General features: G+C 41.7%; 1 protein-coding gene across 3 annotated transcripts in view; it reads right to left on the bottom strand.

The window, feature by feature from the left end:
* dmd (dystrophin) overlaps positions 1 to 19,475 on the bottom strand; it is a 103,803-nt gene that overhangs the window by 32,620 nt on the left and 51,708 nt on the right. For 2 of the 3 annotated variants that reach the window (XM_077605612.1, XM_077605616.1), the window contains exons 28-58: positions 19,268 to 19,381; positions 19,041 to 19,196; positions 18,781 to 18,951; positions 18,352 to 18,534; positions 18,088 to 18,222; positions 17,090 to 17,239; positions 13,582 to 13,743; positions 13,069 to 13,179; positions 12,573 to 12,746; positions 12,341 to 12,496; positions 11,446 to 11,616; positions 11,038 to 11,217; positions 10,805 to 10,927; positions 10,514 to 10,684; positions 10,315 to 10,437; positions 10,088 to 10,222; positions 9,441 to 9,593; positions 8,815 to 8,985; positions 7,108 to 7,230; positions 6,827 to 6,999; positions 6,609 to 6,744; positions 4,673 to 4,848; positions 3,630 to 3,777; positions 3,369 to 3,482; positions 3,011 to 3,160; positions 2,830 to 2,928; positions 2,631 to 2,727; positions 2,021 to 2,190; positions 1,814 to 1,931; positions 957 to 1,168; positions 713 to 867 (exon numbers count right to left, since the gene is read on the bottom strand). In XM_077605612.1, the coding sequence (XP_077461738.1) occupies positions 713 to 867; positions 957 to 1,168; positions 1,814 to 1,931; positions 2,021 to 2,190; positions 2,631 to 2,727; positions 2,830 to 2,928; positions 3,011 to 3,160; positions 3,369 to 3,482; positions 3,630 to 3,777; positions 4,673 to 4,848; positions 6,609 to 6,744; positions 6,827 to 6,999; positions 7,108 to 7,230; positions 8,815 to 8,985; positions 9,441 to 9,593; positions 10,088 to 10,222; positions 10,315 to 10,437; positions 10,514 to 10,684; positions 10,805 to 10,927; positions 11,038 to 11,217; positions 11,446 to 11,616; positions 12,341 to 12,496; positions 12,573 to 12,746; positions 13,069 to 13,179; positions 13,582 to 13,743; positions 17,090 to 17,239; positions 18,088 to 18,222; positions 18,352 to 18,534; positions 18,781 to 18,951; positions 19,041 to 19,196; positions 19,268 to 19,381 (4,610 nt within the window). Of the gene's footprint in view, positions 1 to 712; positions 868 to 956; positions 1,169 to 1,813; positions 1,932 to 2,020; positions 2,191 to 2,630; positions 2,728 to 2,829; positions 2,929 to 3,010; positions 3,161 to 3,368; positions 3,483 to 3,629; positions 3,778 to 4,672; positions 4,849 to 6,608; positions 6,745 to 6,826; positions 7,000 to 7,107; positions 7,231 to 8,035; positions 8,063 to 8,814; positions 8,986 to 9,440; positions 9,594 to 10,087; positions 10,223 to 10,314; positions 10,438 to 10,513; positions 10,685 to 10,804; positions 10,928 to 11,037; positions 11,218 to 11,445; positions 11,617 to 12,340; positions 12,497 to 12,572; positions 12,747 to 13,068; positions 13,180 to 13,581; positions 13,744 to 17,089; positions 17,240 to 18,087; positions 18,223 to 18,351; positions 18,535 to 18,780; positions 18,952 to 19,040; positions 19,197 to 19,267; positions 19,382 to 19,475 lie in introns of all 3 variants that reach the window. The other variant, XM_077605604.1, reaches the window with a different exon arrangement.

Genomic DNA, 19,475 nt, shown 5'->3' with positions numbered 1-19,475 from the left:
GGTCTCAGGAGTGCTTGAGTCTATCCTAACTAACTACGGGCGGTAAGAGTGACACATCCCGAATTGGTTGCCATATAGTGATAAAAATGTAGGTTAGCGCTTTGTAAACACCTAATGAATACCTTCATCATTTGTGGACACTTTATTTGGAAACTGGTGATGCTTTCCACTTAAATATTTTAATTTCCACTCTTTAAATGTATGTATATTAACAGTACATAAAAAAATATCTCATCTCATTTTCTGAACTGCTTTATCCTCAGTAGAGTCGGTGGGGGTGCTGAAGCCTATCCCAGCTGACTTCGGGCTGAACCGGTGGCCAGCCGATCGCAGGGCACGAGGAGACGGACAACAATTCACGCTCACACTCATATCTAGGTGCAATTTAGAGTGTCCAATCAGCCTACCATGCATGCTTTCGGAATGTGGGAGGAAACTGGACTACCCGGAGAAAACCCACGCAGGCCCAGCGAGAACATGTAGAAATATTTTTAAAATTTGTAGCGTCCTCTGGTGGCCATAGCGCAAATATTTTTTGCATTTATAACATAACAGGCGAGTCCGCTTTGGTTGTTGTATTGGATTGGATTGGATTGGATAACTTTATTCATCCCGTATTCGGGAAATTTCATTGTGACAGTAGCAAGAAAAGGCATAGTTATAAGTTAGACAGTACAGTCAAAGGCCGCAGACCGTGTAAGCATGCACTTACCGCTTATTGATGTGTGTCCAGACTGCCATCATGTTGTCATTAATTTGTGTCACTTTGTGAGTGTCATCATTAGCGTAACGTGTCAACAATTTGTCGGCCAACACATTGGTATCCTCCACTTGACCCTGCCACTGTCGCAGGTCGTTCGCAAAGCCCTGATGGACAACCAGGAAAAAAGACAGCAGCATTTGAGAAAACATGAGCTGGTGCAAATAGCAATGATCAATCTTTACATGGAGCACACCTTGAGTTCAGCATTCTGCTTTGCCAGAGCATCGACGGTATAGGTAACCTCCTGCCAGGACTCCAGCCTTTCGCTGGCCCGCTTGATGAGAGCATCCACCCTCTGTTTGGAATTAAGCCACTCGGTGGAGTCCTCCAGCATGTTGTGGAGCTGTTGGTTTCTGGCGGAGAGTTTTGCCAGAGAGTCCTCCCAGTGTGCCTGAAGTCGGTCAACTGCCAGACAAAATGTCTAATATTAGCAATTTCTTGTCTGGTTTGTCCAAGCTTACAAAAGAGAATCTCCCCTAAATAAAGCAAGGCAAATAATTTTTAATGATTTTAATGATATTGTGATTAGGTCATAGCATATCCAAGGTGGGCCCCCTACAATTTCCAATATGTTGGAGGGTTGTGATTTAAAGTTCATTCGTTTACGTTCCATTCATTCATTTTCTGAACCGCTTTATCCTCACACAGGTTATAGGGGTGCTGGAGACTATTAAAGCTGACTTCAGGCCAGACGTGGGGGAAGAAACTGGAGAAAACCCACACAGGCCCAGGGAGAACATGCAAACTCCACACAGGTGGACCAACCTGGACTCGAACCCAGGACCCCACAGCTATGAGGCTAACACGCTAAACACTCATCTACCAGGCCACCTAATTTACATTATCAATATAATGAAAATAAATTAGAACACAAGGTTTTCCCTTTGAAAAATTGCAAAGCCTGGTTGCAGGGATGCCCATCGTGTTTTTGGAAGAAAAATAAATAAGAGTAAATAAAAAGTTGACTTGATAGAAGTTGTTTTTTTTAACAGAATAATTTTTACTTGAGTTCAGTAAAAGCTTTTAATAATGCATGTGTGTCTGTCTTACTGCGATCGGTAATTGCATTTCGTGTGTCCTGGTTGCTGGTTTTGTTCTTTAGGTTCTGCGCTGCAGTGACTTGTCTTTCCAGCAGAGGACGTCGCTGCTCTAGCTCCTGCAAGGATGCCTGCATCCGGAAAAAAAATCACTCTTTTAGGTACATTTCTCGTTGGGGTGATGTGTTTGAGATTGATCAGCAGCCATGAGCTGTGAGACCTTTAGCTCGCCAATGTTGTCGTTGATGTCATCCAGATCTGCCACGACGACGCGCTTGTTCTGCACCATGTTGTCCAGCATGGTTAACCAGTCAGTCAGCTCTGCCCATGACTTGTTAAACTGTGCCAGGGCGGCAGAATCGGCCTGGGAACTTCCTGTGAGCATTTCACCTGGAAAGAAGAGAGATATGTATCTCTGTAGATAGTCAATCCCCCACTTCACGATAGTCCACAAAGGTCAACAGAAAGAATGATCTAGTTGTCTTGTGGGTACATTAAATTGCACAAGATAGTTTTATGACGTAGGAGTTTTTGAGCGTATTTATAACAAACCACTGTATTTTATTTTATTTTTTTACTCGTAGACACAGAACAAGACAAAGAAAAAGAAAAGCAAATGTAAAGACAATTAACTGTACAGTTTTACAGTGTATTTGGTACATGATAAATTACATGCGATCATAACAGACAGCAAAGAGAGCAACTCTGGTCCCATATTCTCGAAATGCTGTTAACATTGTTAAATGAATTAGCTTTTTGTCATCAGTGAAATTTAATTAACACCTATGAGGAACTCTTGATCTTCAGTCTGAGTTCTTTATGAGACTTACTCGCTTTTTTGGCCACAAGGAGGTTTTTCCTTTCCTGATGCTGGCGTAACAATTCCAGGATGACAGTCCAGTCTTCTCTCATCTTAATATACTTTGCCTGTTGTGGTCAACACAAACACACAGAGACGTGATCATCTCCCAGGATTAGTTTGAGTGTCTATGTGGTATTTCCAAACACCTAGAATTTGATTCTCCACACCTTATCGGACTGGCTTGGGGTAATTTCTCTAAACAACTGATTTGCTCGTTGGAGAACTGACTCAACTTCGGGTTGCTTGACTTGGACTTCCTCAATGAACTGCCAAAGCATATGGACGTTATGCATGGTGTAATATCATTTCACAGTTAAATGTGCGAGCGTGTGTGTGTGGGAAACCTACACCGGGTGAGGGGTCCTCGGGACTGTGCTCTAACTGAGTTCTGCTTCTGGATACCCAGACTGAAAGATAATCCAACTGAGCCTGAAGCCCTTCCAGTTCCTTCAGCAGGCACTCAATCTCCAGCTGGCGTTCAGGCAGGGCCTTGGACACCTAAGTGAGGACAGAATGAGGACTAAACCACTAATTTCACATAATAGTAAAATGGGAGTGCTGCTCTGATTTAAAATAAGTGATGAATGATATTAGTACCATGTAAAACAATTTTAGCTCTGAATATGTGTCTAATAGTCTGTAGAAGTAACTCGAGTGACAGGTCAGTGATTTAATGGCAAACAAATTCTAGTTTGTGCACGTTTACCTGTTCCCAGCGAGTGTTAATGATCCTGACGTCTTTTTGTTTGTCAGCAGGAATCTGTCGTGTGTTCAGATCTATCACGATTGCTTTTTTGCTGGGGAGTTCCTCCACACATGCCTGGAGTCATCAGTATAGTTAGAAAAAAAACGTTACTAGTAGACAGTCATTCTTACTGAATGGGTAAGCATTTTGACTAATGTAATTTGGCTTTCCACAGGCACATCCACAAGTGGTGGTGACTCGTACAAAAGACTTTGATGGTACCTGCACTTTTCTCAGCGTATCTTCAATGTGTTGAGGCTCAGCAGGTTGCAAGGGAATACCCAGAACACCCTCTGCCTTGTCTAGCCAACCAAGCATCAAAGCTGTTGTCTCGTGTAACTGTGCTGCTGTTGCGTGCGCCTCCGCTGATCTGCAGGACAGGACATTGCTGTTATTATATAGGACATTTCCCGTTGTTAACACTGTTGTCTCTTTAACTCCTTCACCCCAACACCCTTTACTCTTTGTCTATTTGACTCAATCCAATCAGGCAAGACGGTTGTCAGGGTAGTTTGAGGTCCGAGAAGGAGTTTTTCTTATAGTACCGGATGCCAACATCTCTGTTCAACAAGTCCAAAATGTTAGGATTAGCGATCGATCTTCATTTCCAATCATTGATTTTAAAGTACGGGTATGGTTACTAGGACAGGTTGGTATTGACCAAAAGTCATCATTTTCAGGCTGAATATCGATTGATGATATATATCCTGATGTGAGAGCATAACTTTAGTTCCAGTCAAAGCCAAATAAACAGGAGTAACTTACTTAAAGTTAAAGCTCTGGTAAAGTCGATATGTGAACAATATTGACTCAATATATACTGTACGATGTAGTTTAATTCTAAGTAGGACATGTCACAAAAACAACTAATCATATCCACATTAACCATTACACCCCTCTGAACAGGAGTGCCTGCAGCCCATACGTGGACTGTACATTGTTGTCCTAAAGGTAGTGTTTAACTAAGCTGTACTAAACAATAAATCAAGTGCTCATGGTGTTTCACCTTCACTGTAGTTTAGGTTGTTGAAAGGAATAATTTACATCAAAACCAATCATTGAAGTTGATAAAATGATTGCATGAACAGGGACTAAAACTCTCAACCAATGACCATGGTCTAATGCAGTGCAGGAACAAGGACTTGAACATGAAGACAAGCCGAAGTGGAGCAGAAGAGAGTAATTTTATTTAGAAGTAAGGCAATTAAATCCTGGATGCTGTTGAGCGGATCTTAAAAAATGGCCATCCACACACATTTACTGACCTTCTCTTGCGCTCATTGAGCTGTTCGCAGACATGAGCCCAGCGAGCATTCAGGAATTTGAGTTGCGCTCTGAGACGGGAAGCATCATCTGGTGTACTCATCTGACTGATGTCCTCGCCTGCAGAGGTCACTCTGTTGAACACCACTTCCTGCTGTGGTATGGTTTCTGTAAGGGCCTACAAAAATGAACACACACGGGCATGATATTTTCTTCTCGTTGCTTGCAAACAGTCTGATCACTACCAATCACAAATGACCATGTTGATTTCAAAACATTTTTAAAAATCCTAACAAGATCATTAAAGATCTGCTCTTCCAAAAGAGTCTGGTCTGATTGAGCCTAGCTCAGCCAGACGCTGCTTTGATCTGTCCATTCTGTCCATATCTAATGAAAGCACAGTTCTAGAGAATTGGGAGATTGAACCTTCCTTTTAGATGCGGTGTTCAAAGAAGTGAAATCAGCAATTGCAATTTGTCTCAGGTTTGACGTTTCCCATTTTATCAATTTGCATCTACTCCACCCAGAATGAGCTAAATGAGCTGCTCAGCAATTTTGCCTGTTTGGAAGAGCCAATGCTGGCTGTGTCAGGTCCAAAGATCAACTTTTCTCATCTCTTTGCATGCAATCAAATTTCAACCTTAATTAAATTTAGGCCCTGAATAGGACAATAGAAGAAAGACAAGATGCCTTTCATCTCAAACCAAAACATTGCAGTTGCTTTGAACACTTACAAAAGAGTTGCAGAGAACCTAAAAAAATGCCGTCCAAGAGGTTGGGGGTGGATTGGGTATCAGCTAGCAGATGGCCTTCTATGCATCGCAGTTGTGCATAAATAGTTCGAGAGTTGATCAAAGATACCAGCAAAGTTGACCGGACACATTCCTTTTGATCATTGACTTCACTCACCTTGGCCGTGTTGTACTGAATGTCATTCAAAAGTCTTTCAAACTTTGTTTAGGGGGCTACAGTACTTTAAACAGCCGATAGCTATCAGTTTGTCATGTATCATTTAAATCATATTGTTTGTGCAGAAAACAATAACAAATAGAACCCACTGCATGCTTTGGGTCACATAATGTGAGTAGTTGGTACCTAAGTGTATTGAAAAATAGAGTACCGTATTTTTTGTACCTAAGTCCGTAAGTTGCACCAAACAACAAACCTACACAGTGAAACAGGGTAAGCAGGCGCCTGTTAACATAAGACATTTTCAAATAACTATAACCTAAAAATCAAGATAACAGGCTGTCGATGTTCAGAGAACGAAGAATAAAACATAGGTCGCACTTGAATATTAGTCGCAGGCCCAGGCAAACTATGAAAAAGTGCGACTTGTAGTCCAGAAAATATGGTGCTTCAATGTTAAATGGAAATACCAACATGTCTTCTTAATCACTCTTTTACAACATACCGTAGTATATTTAAGTTTGTTATCTGTGCTGTGAGGAACCATCCAATCACCTTTTAGTTTTGTAGTGTTTGTTTGAATAGAGGAATTGAGCAGGACAATTTAATTCCCCTTTCATTTCATCTTATTGTCTCAGCAAACTCGTAATCAATAAAGAGCACTTCCTCGTCAGGTCCTCGTCATAACAGTACCTGAAGCATCTTTGATGAGTTTATGCTTTGAATTCAGAGCGATTCCTTTCCTTTATTATATATTTTCTTCCGATCTTATCCTTCATTATTTTTTCAAATGACTTCAAATTCCACAACACTGTTGATTTGGCCAAATAATATGCAACTTGTGCTCTGAACATTCATGAAGAAATTCTTGATGATCTGTGACGTTTTCACGCTGACCATTACTGCCACCTTCTCTGTATGTTGCTGTTCTTTGCACTACATATCAATTCGTGATGAGGTTTTGAAATGGTCGTCTGAAATTCTTTATTTTTTGCTACATGTGTGTGTGTGTGTGTTTGTGTGTGATACCTTGAGATGTTGCCTTTGTGCTGCTGGCGCTCTCTCAGCCAGCTTGATGGCACCCTCAGCTTCATGAAGCCATTCCTCGAGTACTCTCTGATCAGCTAAAAACTTGTGCCACTTGGTGTTGCAGTCCTGCCAGCGACTGCAATCACAGAGAACAATTTAGTTTTCCTTCCAATCTTATTTTTATCTTATTAGTGCCCTTCTTGCATCCCCATGTTTACATCAGCCGTTCTTTGTGCAGTTTGTTCAGTTTGTCCCAGTTGGTTCTGAGCTGGTTAGCAGTTTCGTGGATTCGCTGACCCTCTAAAGGTCGGGCACCAGATACCACTTCTTGTCTGTGGGACAGAGCTGTTTCGACTGGACTCTGTAGTTTCTCAATGATTGCCTTCACTTCCTGTGTGTGCAAAATTCACAGATATTTCACACTTTCTTTAAAGTAGTACCTTTTTCAAGTTCGTTTCAGTCGGGACATTCAGACCCGAACCCACAAAATGATGCTGACCTTCAGGCAATGCTCTTGCTGAGGTATGTTGTAATAAGCTGCTGGCCAGTATTCTGGGGAGTTGAGTTTGAAGTCTGCCCCAGCCACGGAACGTAACAGCACCTGCAACTCTTCCAGGTAATCCTGCACACGCAGAGAAACATGCATCGAATCATGTTCACACACCTTGAGTATTCGGATCACATCGCTAAAAAGAAGCCAATAAAAAATGAAAAATAATACTGCTTATTCAAATGATGCACGTGATTAAGTGGGATACCTAAATTGTTGAATAAGACATACTTCTAAATTGCTATAACATTGTGACCCCCTTTTCTAATATGCCATCCCATTTCTATTGTTTACATGACGAAAATTAAATGAAAAAATAAATCTAATCACTTATTTAAAAATGAATTATAGCTATATTGCAACTGCCTGTGTATAAGTGCAGCAATAATCCTCAAACTACTGTACATGGGAAAATAAATAAATATAATCTCAATGTAAAGGCACGATTAAATGACTACTCTTAAAACGTGGACAAAATGTACATGCCTGACATTAGACATACTTTTAGGAACATAGCAAGTGTTGGAGTATTTATAGCGCATAAGCATACATCTCCTTGACCAATTAAGTTATTCAGAACTACACTGCAACATTCCTGTTACCTCATTGGCTGCCATAAATGGCGACAGCCGTCCAATTGATTTGAACTGACGGTGTTGGCTGTCATTCATTGCCAGACCTCTTGTTTCAAAATGGGTTACACATCTTTCAATAAAAGCCAATGAGGTAATGGCGTATGTTTGTTTTACCCTTAATATACTATCTGAGCTTACAGATCAAGTCAGATGTGCGTTTTGTCCAAACTCATGAAAATTGGCACAGCAGTGTATTAAGCATATGTTGGTGGGTTAACATAATTAGATGGAGAGATACATACATTGTCAGTGATTGGCACACCGGCAGACTGCAAAATGTCATTCGGTTGGCATGCAGTGACACAGAAGCAGACAGAGAAACCAATGAGATTCAAATGTGAGCTTTCTACAAATCAACACTTTACATGTGGTGAAGAAACTCCAATGGTAAAGTGCAATTAGAATTACATGGAAGTGACCACAGTAATGACTGAATTTACTAAATATTAATCATCTTTTATGTTAATAATGAATACACGTATGACTGGATTTTGTGGAAGTATTAAAAAATAAGTATCAATAAAAGGTCATTTATGACTATAGTAAATTTGACATAATTCTATTAAAATAGATTGCATTAGACTAAAATAGAAATGCAATCTACAAAAATTTAAGTACTACTTGCTGTATATAACGGGAAATAGATATACATATATATATATATATATATATATTTGAAGCTATATTTGAATTACACTATTTTTTGTGCCACAAATTACAACAACAACCTATAAATATTATAATAAAAACATTAATATTAAACCTTTACTTTGCCATGAAACTTCTACTCTGAAAACTTCCACAACACAATACATAGCCCTATTATTATATGTTCAAACTCAAATATGTGTCAGTTAAATATGAGCTAATAAAATACTTGCATGCAAATATTTTTACGGCAATAATGCAAGTGTTAGTACTTATTAGTTATCGAGAGAGTGGAGTTAAAAAGGTAGTGCTACCATGTTTCAAAGTTCTCTGTTAGCACACAGCACAATTGGCGGCGCCTACTGGAACTCACACATCGTCTCTGAAAGGGTTTGAGCTTGCCTGCCACCTCAACCCAGCGTGTGTTGAGCTGGAGCTGCCGGGGCTCCACTAGATTGGCGGCTCCAGCCTCTGAAAGCTGATTGGCTAAACCCTGCAAGTCCTTAAGCTCCTCCTTCTTCTGGGCCATCAGTGACGCAATTTCCTACGGGGTAAAAATCAACCGAGGCCGTCATTTTTTATGGGCAGTCTGACTTTTAAGAGGAAGCATAGTAAGACAAATACAACTTTTGTGAGACTTTATTCTCATTGATGATGAGTACAATCACTGGAATGTGTGTGTGTGCGAGTTGGGGACGGAAACAGTGACAGCATGTAGATTAATAAAGAAGAAGAAAAAAAAGAAACAAAGCAGTGAGGCATCTCAATGATGGGCAAGGCTGACGTCCACTTAGCGAAATGTCATAGTGATCATCTGAAAGCCAAAAACAAACATGTATAGTGAGGAGACTGGGGGAGACGAGTGTGGAGAGCATCAGGGGGTTTCCGTGGAAACAAAACAAAGCAATGAGTGACAAAAGAAACACAACCCTGTGAAATATAGCGATTGTGTGCTTGTACTAATAAAGTGCTTATGTCTGTTTATGCATGAGAGTGTACCTTGACCCTCTCTGCCTCCGGAGGGTCGGGCAGTTGGTCCACACTGCGCTGGATGTCGTCCAGCCAGGCCAGGAGGTCATGCGACTTCCTTCGGTATTGGTACCATTGAGGGGCAATGGCCAGCGCCTTCCTGTTTCTGAGCAAGCGGAGGTCCTGCAAGAGCACACACAGTGGATAAAAGACAGTGAAAGGAGCTGATAGGAAGGCCTACAGTAGGCCCCTGGTGTTCGTGGGGGTTGGAGACCACCACTGGTAATTGATAAATCTTTATAATTGCCTCTACACGGTGTCCCAAAAGTCACGATACTTTTTCTATTTCGTTTAAGGCATCATTCTGAGAGAGATGGTCATCAACATTTGACAGCTTTGCAGTTTTTGTAAGCATATCACTCCCGTGGCTTAACGACTGACACTGAGAGCAGCGTTGCAAAATTGCTGCCTGGCGAGAGATTTTTCTGTCGTGACAGCAGTTTAACTGCAGTTTGAGAAGCTATACGGCTATCACACTGCTTCAACATTTGGAACAATTTTTGCTTCACAGCCATCCCGCAAAGCTGAGTTATGTGTGACTCACTATACCAACCTTAAACGAGACCACCTTTGCGTTGCACTACTTTTCTAAATGGAGTTGTTTGTGTGTTAGTTACCTTTACGGCAGTGTACTTGTTTCCGAGCTGCTTTTGTTTCAGTTTGATCTGTTCCCTCTTGTCCATATCCGGCGCTCTTTTCTGAAGGTTCTCTCCTCTCAGCAATAACTCCTTCACTGCACTTTCCTCACAGTCCTGCATCACCGACATTAGCATTGAACTCTAATCAGGGTCAATTTGTTTTAAAAAAGAAAGATAGATAGAGTTGCCTTTCACATTTCAGTGACCTTGTCTTCCTGAAAGTCCTCTTCCTTGAGGTTTTCCCCTTGTTTCACTTCCTCCTCCAGAAGATCCAACCAGATCTGAGCTTCACGGTGATACTGCTCCAGTTGTTTGGCCGATGCAGCTGTCTAAAATGGGGACGTTATTTTAAATACAACACTATGAGATTTTTTATCATTGTTGCTTATTGTGCTATTGTCCTACCAGTCCGGAGGTGATGCGTTGTGCGACAGTGTCAAACTTCTGGGTCAGGAGCTCCACTTTAGGCCCCACCTGAGCTTGGCAGTTCTCCCCCCTAGTTGTCATGAGTTCCTGGGCCAAAGTTTTTACCTCCTCCATTTTTTTCCTCATGAGCTCCAGCTCGCCACGCAGCACCTGGATAGTCACCCACACGCCATGTGATGTAATGTAAAGGCCCTTAGACAACTTTTCTGCCATATTTCACAATAATGTGTTTAGCTATTGCCAATACGTAAAGGTAAAAAATACACCTACCCTTAGCGCAGCATCGTTTGGTCCCTGGTTATCGATCTCATCCATCTTTTTATTCGTTCCATCTATCCATCCGTTCACTTCCTCAATCTCTCTATCTAACTTCCTCATCTGCTGCTGGTAGGCCTGAAAGCAGGGAGACTTCAGAACAAACTAAGCTATTTTAGGCACAATTTTAATTTTGATAAGAGGAGTCAGTCCTAAATAAAAAAAAGGATGTTCAAGTTCAGTCCCACCAGCAGCAGGTTTAGCCATTCCTCCGCTCGGGATGTGACGGCAATCCAGTTGCAGTGGAGCAGGCTGACTTTGTCGTCTACCAAACTCCCATGGACCTGAAGAACTGCCTTGAGGCCTTCTGCCAGCTCCACCACGGCCTGCAGTTGTGGCTGCCGCTTCTCAGTCTCAGCATGGATGGACTGCAAGGAAGTCATGTTTAAAAGGATATATAGGATACATGGGTAATTATTTGTATTTGAGTGGAGTAAAAGTTTGCAAGAAAGCGTGACCAATCTAATTTTCATAATTCGAATGCTCTTCCAGGTACAGTATTTTGTGATCATTTAAAGTGTATGTCCAAAAATATGTGAGAGGTACAGCGTCAACGCATGTTCCCATTCCATTTTTATCAAATTTGTATGCCGTACCTTCGCCCACGCCACCTCGGCCTCCAGGTCACTGGGCATGCCGTCTACAGCGGAGCGTCTGGTCAGTTCCGCGTCGGTGGCTGCGAGCCACTCTGTCAGTCCATTTAGCTCCTTGCGAAGCTTCCTGGACAGCTTCAGAATTTTCTCCAGATCCAATTTACTCTCTGTTATCTTAACCAAAACAAAACATGACATTAATCCAACAGTTTCTACCAGTGCAATTGTGTGACCAAAAACAAAAAATCATATATATTTTTAAAAGACACTTCAATTCAATGTCACACTTTGTAACTCCAGGTTTAGTCGCACACTAAACAAAAAAGAGAATTATATATTTTTTCTTTCAATCTTTCACACATGTCCAATGCACTATTTTAATGATAACAAAAAACTATACAAATTCAATGAGGCTAATGTTTCTCTGCAAAATAACAGCAAATCCTACTTGCAGTTTATAGAGAGTCACGTGTATGATAACAGGCTATATAATATCAAATGCTGGTTTCTCATTTCTATTTTTATGGAAAACATTATTATAGAGCACTATTTTCTGTAATTAAATTGTGGGTTTTTTAGGGGGGTGTAACTCCATATCATATTGATTCAGTTGTAAATGTTTGGAGTTATGACAATGGTCAAGGAAGGAATCAAACTCATCTCATGGCAAGTGTTCACGGTCCTACTTTGACTTACGAGATGTAATCATTTTTTAAATAACATAAATTGAATGACATGAAATTAATGTTCCACCAGTCGTGCCAAATCACTGGACCAATATCATTTGGACGGCCTCGTCTCATCTCACAGGATTCATACTAAACTTGAGAGTCAATCGAATCCAATGTCTTGGTTAGTCTATCTTGATCTTGTAACATGTCTGTGCTTGTGTTCAAACCTGAGCTCCGAGCTGGTTATACAGCAGCTTGAGCGCTGTCACACGATCGTCCAGCTCTTTAGGATGCTCAGTCTGTTGCCTTTGCACGATCTGCCTGCCTGTCTTGATCACAGTCTCCACCTCCCCTTTCACCTCACTCAGCACCTTGTACAATTTCTGCAAGACAGCAAACAAAGTGGAGGTCATCAACTTTCATCCATCAATTGAGCGAATCATATAGCCGAACACGCACCATGCTCTGCTCCAGCATAGACTGCACAACGTCTTGCTCTACGCTGCGAATGTCCAGCATCCCCACCTGACCTTTGACGCCAGATAGCACGTGTTCGCACTCAGCTAGGCGGGCTTCAAAGTTTGCCGGCTTTTGGAAGAGCCGGAACTTGGTCCACACATCGGTCAGCATTTTCTGGTATGGGCAGAAGTGTTTGGACTCAGAATGTATTTATAGACAGTGTGAGTTTTTCATGACTGAGGTTTCTGATTTTTTAAAAAAACATACAACACCTCAAATAGCACGCTGCAAAGCAATGGAGTTGAGATTTTAATTGATGAATGAGTAGTATTCAGAAGAACAACTGTGCAAGTACTGAGTAATGTGTATGTAAAGGATAATTATGAAGGAATATTTTTCTATTAGTGAGAACATGAATGTTCAGCCATTGGAAAATGAGTCTTACATGTAAGAGGTGTGTTAGGGTCTCTAGTTTGAAATAAAAAAAAACAGTCACCTGTGTAAAGTCTATAGGTCCAGTCATCCTCTGGGATGGTTCCTTTTCTTGATTCTTTCTTCTCATCTCCTCCAATGTTGCATCATGGCCACTCAAATCGGATTGGATTTTCTGCAAAGTAAATATTATGATTTGAGGACATATCAAAATGAAAAATTAATTTTTTTTGGCATTTGACAGGTGGTATGAAAAATGGATTTTGATGGAGCTGTTGCTGTTGCTCCATTTTGTGGCCACGATGGGTCAGTACTTTGTAGCAATAAAGGTAGTTATTATTTCAGGTATACATATATTGTGTAATTTGCACTCGCCATGAGCGTTTTTATTTATCTTCAAAATGAAATGTTTACTTTACCCTTTAAAAAAAAAAAAATCTTTAATTTTTTCCTAACCTGTTTTTTCACTAAATCAGATACATGCAGTTGATAAAAGTGCACAATTTGATGCAGCACCATATTAGGGATGCATCAGAGCATCAGTGCAGTTCAACATTGTTGGACCCACAAGGGTTACCTGAGCCTCCTGTGGTATTTGTTGAGCATCAATGTTGTCAGCCAAGTATGCCCTCAAATGGCGCTCAGTGTTAGCTAGTGACTCCTGGATGGCCTTGAGTGTCTTATCATTCTCCTGAGCCCACTGGAGGTTCTTGGCCAGCTCCTTCCGCCTGAGGGATGCCTGCGTCAAAACACAGTTGAATTGTCAAGCTACATTTATTCATGTATATATTAATCACAGCCAGGTTCCAAAGTGCTGGTCAGACCCACAATTTGCAAAAGACTGTTTAAATATCAAATGAAATTGAATCTGCATATTCATACAAAACCAATTGTTTAGAAAAAAAAGGAAATAAAAGATTATATAGCTTGTGATTGTAGGTTCATCGGGAAATTTTATCCAAAAGAGTTGATTCTGTGCAAGTGAGGAGACCACCATTCACCCAGCTTCAGAAGGCACCATAGCTGTCCCCTGACAGTTTTGCTAAAAAGCACGCACACACACACACACAGACACACACAGGACTGAAGCAAACACCCACCACTGCCATCATGGTCCCACGGGGTGCCATCCTGTCGCATGGACTTCGAGGCGTTTCTCTCATGGTTTCTCAATGTGAAGCCTCCAGCATCAACATTACCAATGACAAGAATCACTTTCCCTCCCCTCCCAGTGTCTGATCACTTACATCATAAACCTGTTTAAAGTCGTGTGCCCTGTACAGGCAAACTGTATGCATGCTAATCCCGCACAGAAGGATCATGACTAAGTATAGCTCTCCGCCTGCACCTCCCTCTTCACTTGCACACGCGTGGCCTTTCAGTTTTTAATGAATAAAATGGGAACTTGAGTTATATGAAACAATGAGACAAACATTGATTACAAGCTTAGCCCGTGGCAGTGTGCGACTCTACGTCGCCTTCCAAAATACACACACATTGAAGCATCCATGTGTTATAACTACCAACAAGCCCCCTTTTGATTGAATAAGCCTGCCTTTGAGATGGACAGCATGTGCAGGAGGACGCATTTTAAAGCAAGGAAGGGCTTCATTATCTCTGCATGGGTTTTAAATTGGAGACCTCGTTATAATGGGATTATATACTTATCCTACTGCGTAACAATTTATTCTGGACCGCGACAAGAGATGTTGTTTGACACTTACAATGCTTACGTCCTTCCTCAGAATTAAAAAAGTATTATCAGTGGCGGGCCATCAGGGCCTTCAAGGCCTTCTCTGCTGGCCTAAGAAATATCTGAATCATATATAATATTTTATGCATCAATACTTATTAAATAATTCCAAATGGTCTGTTAGCTTCCTTTCATTGTTTTTCCCCGTGGTTGCACTGCTTCCAGATGTGTGTTTTCATATTGAAGCATTTAACCAATCACATTTCAGCCATTATTTGTTGCCAGGGTCAGAAATCTGCCTTAAGGCCTTCACAATCAGTTCTGCAGGCTCTGCTGCATTAAACAAGCGTCGATAAGACTTGCTTTAGCCAATCAAATTTCGAGTTGGCAACACCACAATGCCTTGTCGCAGGCGTAGGGATACGTCATTGCCTTCTCGCAGGCGTAGGGATACGTCATCGCTTTCACCAACTATGATTGGCTAGTGATTAGTCAGAGCCACCAAACTGTATCTGGAGCTAATTGCAAATGCAAATATTTTGCTGTGTTGATTTAAAGCCATTTTCAAGACGGACTATGCCAGAAATACGACAGGACAGGCTCGACTTTCAGCATTAGGCTCGATGGCGATAGAAAAGAAGGAAGAAAGAAAGGAGGATGGATATTGTGTACAGTTAAAAAGGATTTTTGGTGAGTAAACTATGGCTATATTCCTAAATAATATTTCAATTGTGGGCCCGGTTCTGATATCTGAAAAGCTCCAGTGTTTGTATTTAATCACTAAATGCTGCTAGGAAGTGGATTTTACCCCATTTTAGTGCAATTTTTGCCATTTCGCCATTGACGTCCACCACTGTCTTTTCCCGGGGAAATCACCCCCTGGCCTGGTCATAATGTCTCAAAACTTCCAGTATTTGTATTCAATCAATAAATGCTGCTAGGCAGTGGATTTTACCCCATTTTAGTGCATTTTTTGCCATTTCGCGCATGTACGTATATGGACGTCTCGAAGTTCATCGCTGTCTTTTTCCTGGGGAAATGATACTCCGGGGCCGGTGCTGATGTCTAAAAAGCTCCAGTATTTGTATTTAATCAATAAATGCTGTTTTCGGCTGGATTTTACCCCATTTTCGGGCAATGTTTGCCGGTAGGCCACTTGAGGGTTGGATTGATTCGTTGTAGGCGCTACGAGAAAATGCACGGACCGGCACTGGGTATTATCATGCACTGATGTGATTGCATTGTTTTTTTTATTCTGTCTCATTAGTTATACGGGATGACCGACCCCACCAAAAAAATTGAGCTGCCCATTCTCATCTCGTAAGAGTATGGTGGCGCATGCACACCCTAGACAATACACACAGTCAATGTCTGAAGTACAAGAATGTGGCATATCCACACACACACACACACACACACACACACACACACACACACACACACACACACACACACACACACACACACACACACACACACACACACACACACACACACACACACACACACACACACACACACACACACACACACACACACACACACACACACACACACACACACACACACACACACACACACACACACACACACACACACACACACACACACACACACACACACACACACACACACACACACACACACACACACACACACACACACACACACACACACACACACACACACACACACACACACACACACACACACACACACACACACACACACACACACACACACACACACACACACACACACACACACACACACACACACACACACACACACACACACACACACACACACACACACACACACACACACACACACACACACACACACACACACACACACACACACACACACACACACACACACACACACACACACACACACACACACACACACACACACACACACACACACACACACACACACACACACACACACGCACAAAACCTCAAATGGGTTGACAAACAAAAGAAAGCTTATCATACTGCAAGGAGAACATTAATCTGGTGCTTTTGTAAGAAGGATCAACCCAGCAGGGTCTGAATTTCTATGGGAGTGTGTGCCTGCATAAAAGTGTGACTAATCTGCCACCTGAGGAGGCAGAAGAAAGAATGCTAGCTGTCGCCAAAAGAAAGGGAAGCTAGGAAGTATACAGGAAAAGGGAGACACAAGGCACTGTCAATGTTTATACTGCAAAGGCTAAAGGTGGACATGAAGAAGTAGTGTGGCCACCCATCAACATATTTTGTTTTGGGGGGCTGGCTGTTTTTAAACCTTAGGGCAACCACAACTTCGATATGGCCCATAAAGTTAGACAACAAAGTAATCAGGCTGAATATGATAATTACAATTGAAATACATCTTGATCTTGACTTACCCTCGCCATAAGCTCATCCCACCGTGTGTTAAAAGCATCCAATTTTTGCTGTATGAGTTCATCTAAAACACCACCATCCATCAGGGTCTGGGCCAGCTCCCGAATCTGGTTTCTGTTGTCCTCAGGGTGTTGCAAGAGGGCGTCCAGTCCCTGTGAATGCATAAACACAGACATCATCATGGTATCATGGAACACACACTGTATTTCTTTACACACAAAAAAGGTAAAGACAAGCCTATTTTAGGTGAGGTTAGTCTATATCATTTGCATTTTGACTTGAGAGTTGAAACCACTTTGAATGTGTCTGTCATTTGTTTTTTTTTGGTGCATCAAAATGGCCAAGATCATTAGCATTTTTATAGCAGTTATTTTGTAGTCAAATTCCGAAATGAGGGCCCGGCAGTATATTTTCGATTGACAAAAAAAAATCTAAATTCAATCTACTGTTAAAGCTTGCATGCAGAAATTATGATTTTTTTTAACCCTTAGAAGGCACTCAACCAACTTATAACAACTGATTATAACTCATTAACTACCGGCACCAGGCAGGGGGCACCCAGTCAATAGCAGGGCAATAAAAAAATATTTTTTAAAACCTGTATGAAAATACAATTAGGTACATGAATAAATATGCTTTATATTACTTTAATATAATATACTTTTGTCAGTAGGTCACGCATATAGATAGTCTTTGATGACATATGCCGACATTCTGAGTGTAATTGTTGTTACTTCATTCGGGATTGTATAAAGTGTTGCCTATGAGCCTGAGCGTATCTCCTTTTGACAAGAAGCCTTGAGAGAGCCAGCAGAGGCTGCTATTTTTTTATTTATTAAATTCTTTTGCTTTGTCCTACTAACAAAGCTAACAAAAGGCCTATTTTTTCCCTCAACAAATTATTTCTCCACAGTACATAACACGTACAGTTGCTTAGTTGTATCCTCAGGGCAAGGAGTGAGTGCCAAGAAACTTAAAGAGTTTTTTTAAGCACACTCACATCTAGCGCCTCCTGCATCTCTTCTGCTCCACCTATGAGGTTTTCAATTTGATCAAGTTTGTGCTCCAGCTGGTCTAAGAAGGCATTCTCCTGCTCCAGGTAGGACAGCAACTCACACCAACAAGCCCAAACCTCCTGCATCACAAAGTAATTACACAGATGCTGCAAGGGGGCCCTAGACGTAATTTTTTTTTAGCACCACTGACATAGACAAATGGCTACATCTTTGGAAACGTTGTGAGTTTGAAAAAAATCATTACCTACCTCCAGAGTTTTACATTTTCCATCCAGGCGACTGCACAAACGTTGGTAGTTGACCTTCAGCACATCAAGCTCTGAACGCAGTGCATCATGAGCAGTAGGCGGTGCCTTGGAGATGAAACTATTCACGCTATCGGTCAGGAGTTTGACCTTAAGCTCTTTGGAGTGGACCTCTTCCTGGGCCCTCTGAAGGGGAGGGAGGCAATATGCTTGGTCAAAGGAGGGAGGAACAGTGGGGAAAAGAACTAAGAAAGGTGATGAATAAAGTAGAAGAACAAATCACAATTGACAGATCAGCGTGGGCCACAATTTATGAATCAGTGTCGCCCGCATAACCCTAAAGGTCAGTCAGTGAGAAAAAGTGCCACACCGTGACACGGTTATTGAAAGATTTTTCTTTGTACGGTAAAAAGAGGAGTAAGGGCCACATACCTTGAGTTCCTCCACAGCTTTGAGCAGTTCTTCAGGTGTTTTGTAATTGAAATCTCTTTCCAAGTAGTCTTCTTCAGCCTGGTTGATCCACTCCTGCATCTCCTGCATCTCTTTTCTCAGAGCCATGGTCTTATCAAGGCCACCTTTCAGAGCCGACTTCTTGGCATATGCCTGAAAGGACAGATTCCACATGGGGCCATGGAAGGCAAAAAAGTGTAACACTCATATGATGCATGCCCGTGAGAGCCAGTTGTACCTACCTGTTTGCAAACATGCTCCCACTGGGCATTGAGGTCGTCCAGCTCCTTCTGAATATGAATGGCAAATGGAGGCTCCGCCTCCTTCTTTAACTGAAGGCCCACCTCGTTGATTCCATTCACACTTGGCTGAATGGTATTGATGTCGTTCACCAAGGCCTTGGCAAATCAATTGTGTCAACCTTCTTCAGCATTTAAGCAAATCGGCTCCGTGGAGAAGGTGAGCTTACCGTGCATTGTTCTAGTTGCTTCTCCAGCGCTTCAGAGTCTCCGAGTGCTGGCCATTCCTCATTCAAGAAGACATCCACATCCGCCATCCACTTCTTTAAGGTTTTCACGTCATTCTGATGGAAAAAGGTTTTGCTGCGTCAAAGTCATGTAACAAACAACGAGAGGTATACTCCTCAATTCTACAAATGTCAGGATTGTTCCATTTTC

This window comes from Stigmatopora argus, chromosome 1 (genome assembly GCF_051989625.1).
Source record: "Stigmatopora argus isolate UIUO_Sarg chromosome 1, RoL_Sarg_1.0, whole genome shotgun sequence".
Taxonomy (NCBI): domain Eukaryota; kingdom Metazoa; phylum Chordata; class Actinopteri; order Syngnathiformes; family Syngnathidae; genus Stigmatopora; species Stigmatopora argus.
The sequence above is the reverse complement of the archived record's forward strand: the minus strand, read 5'-3'. Positions and strand labels throughout refer to the sequence as shown.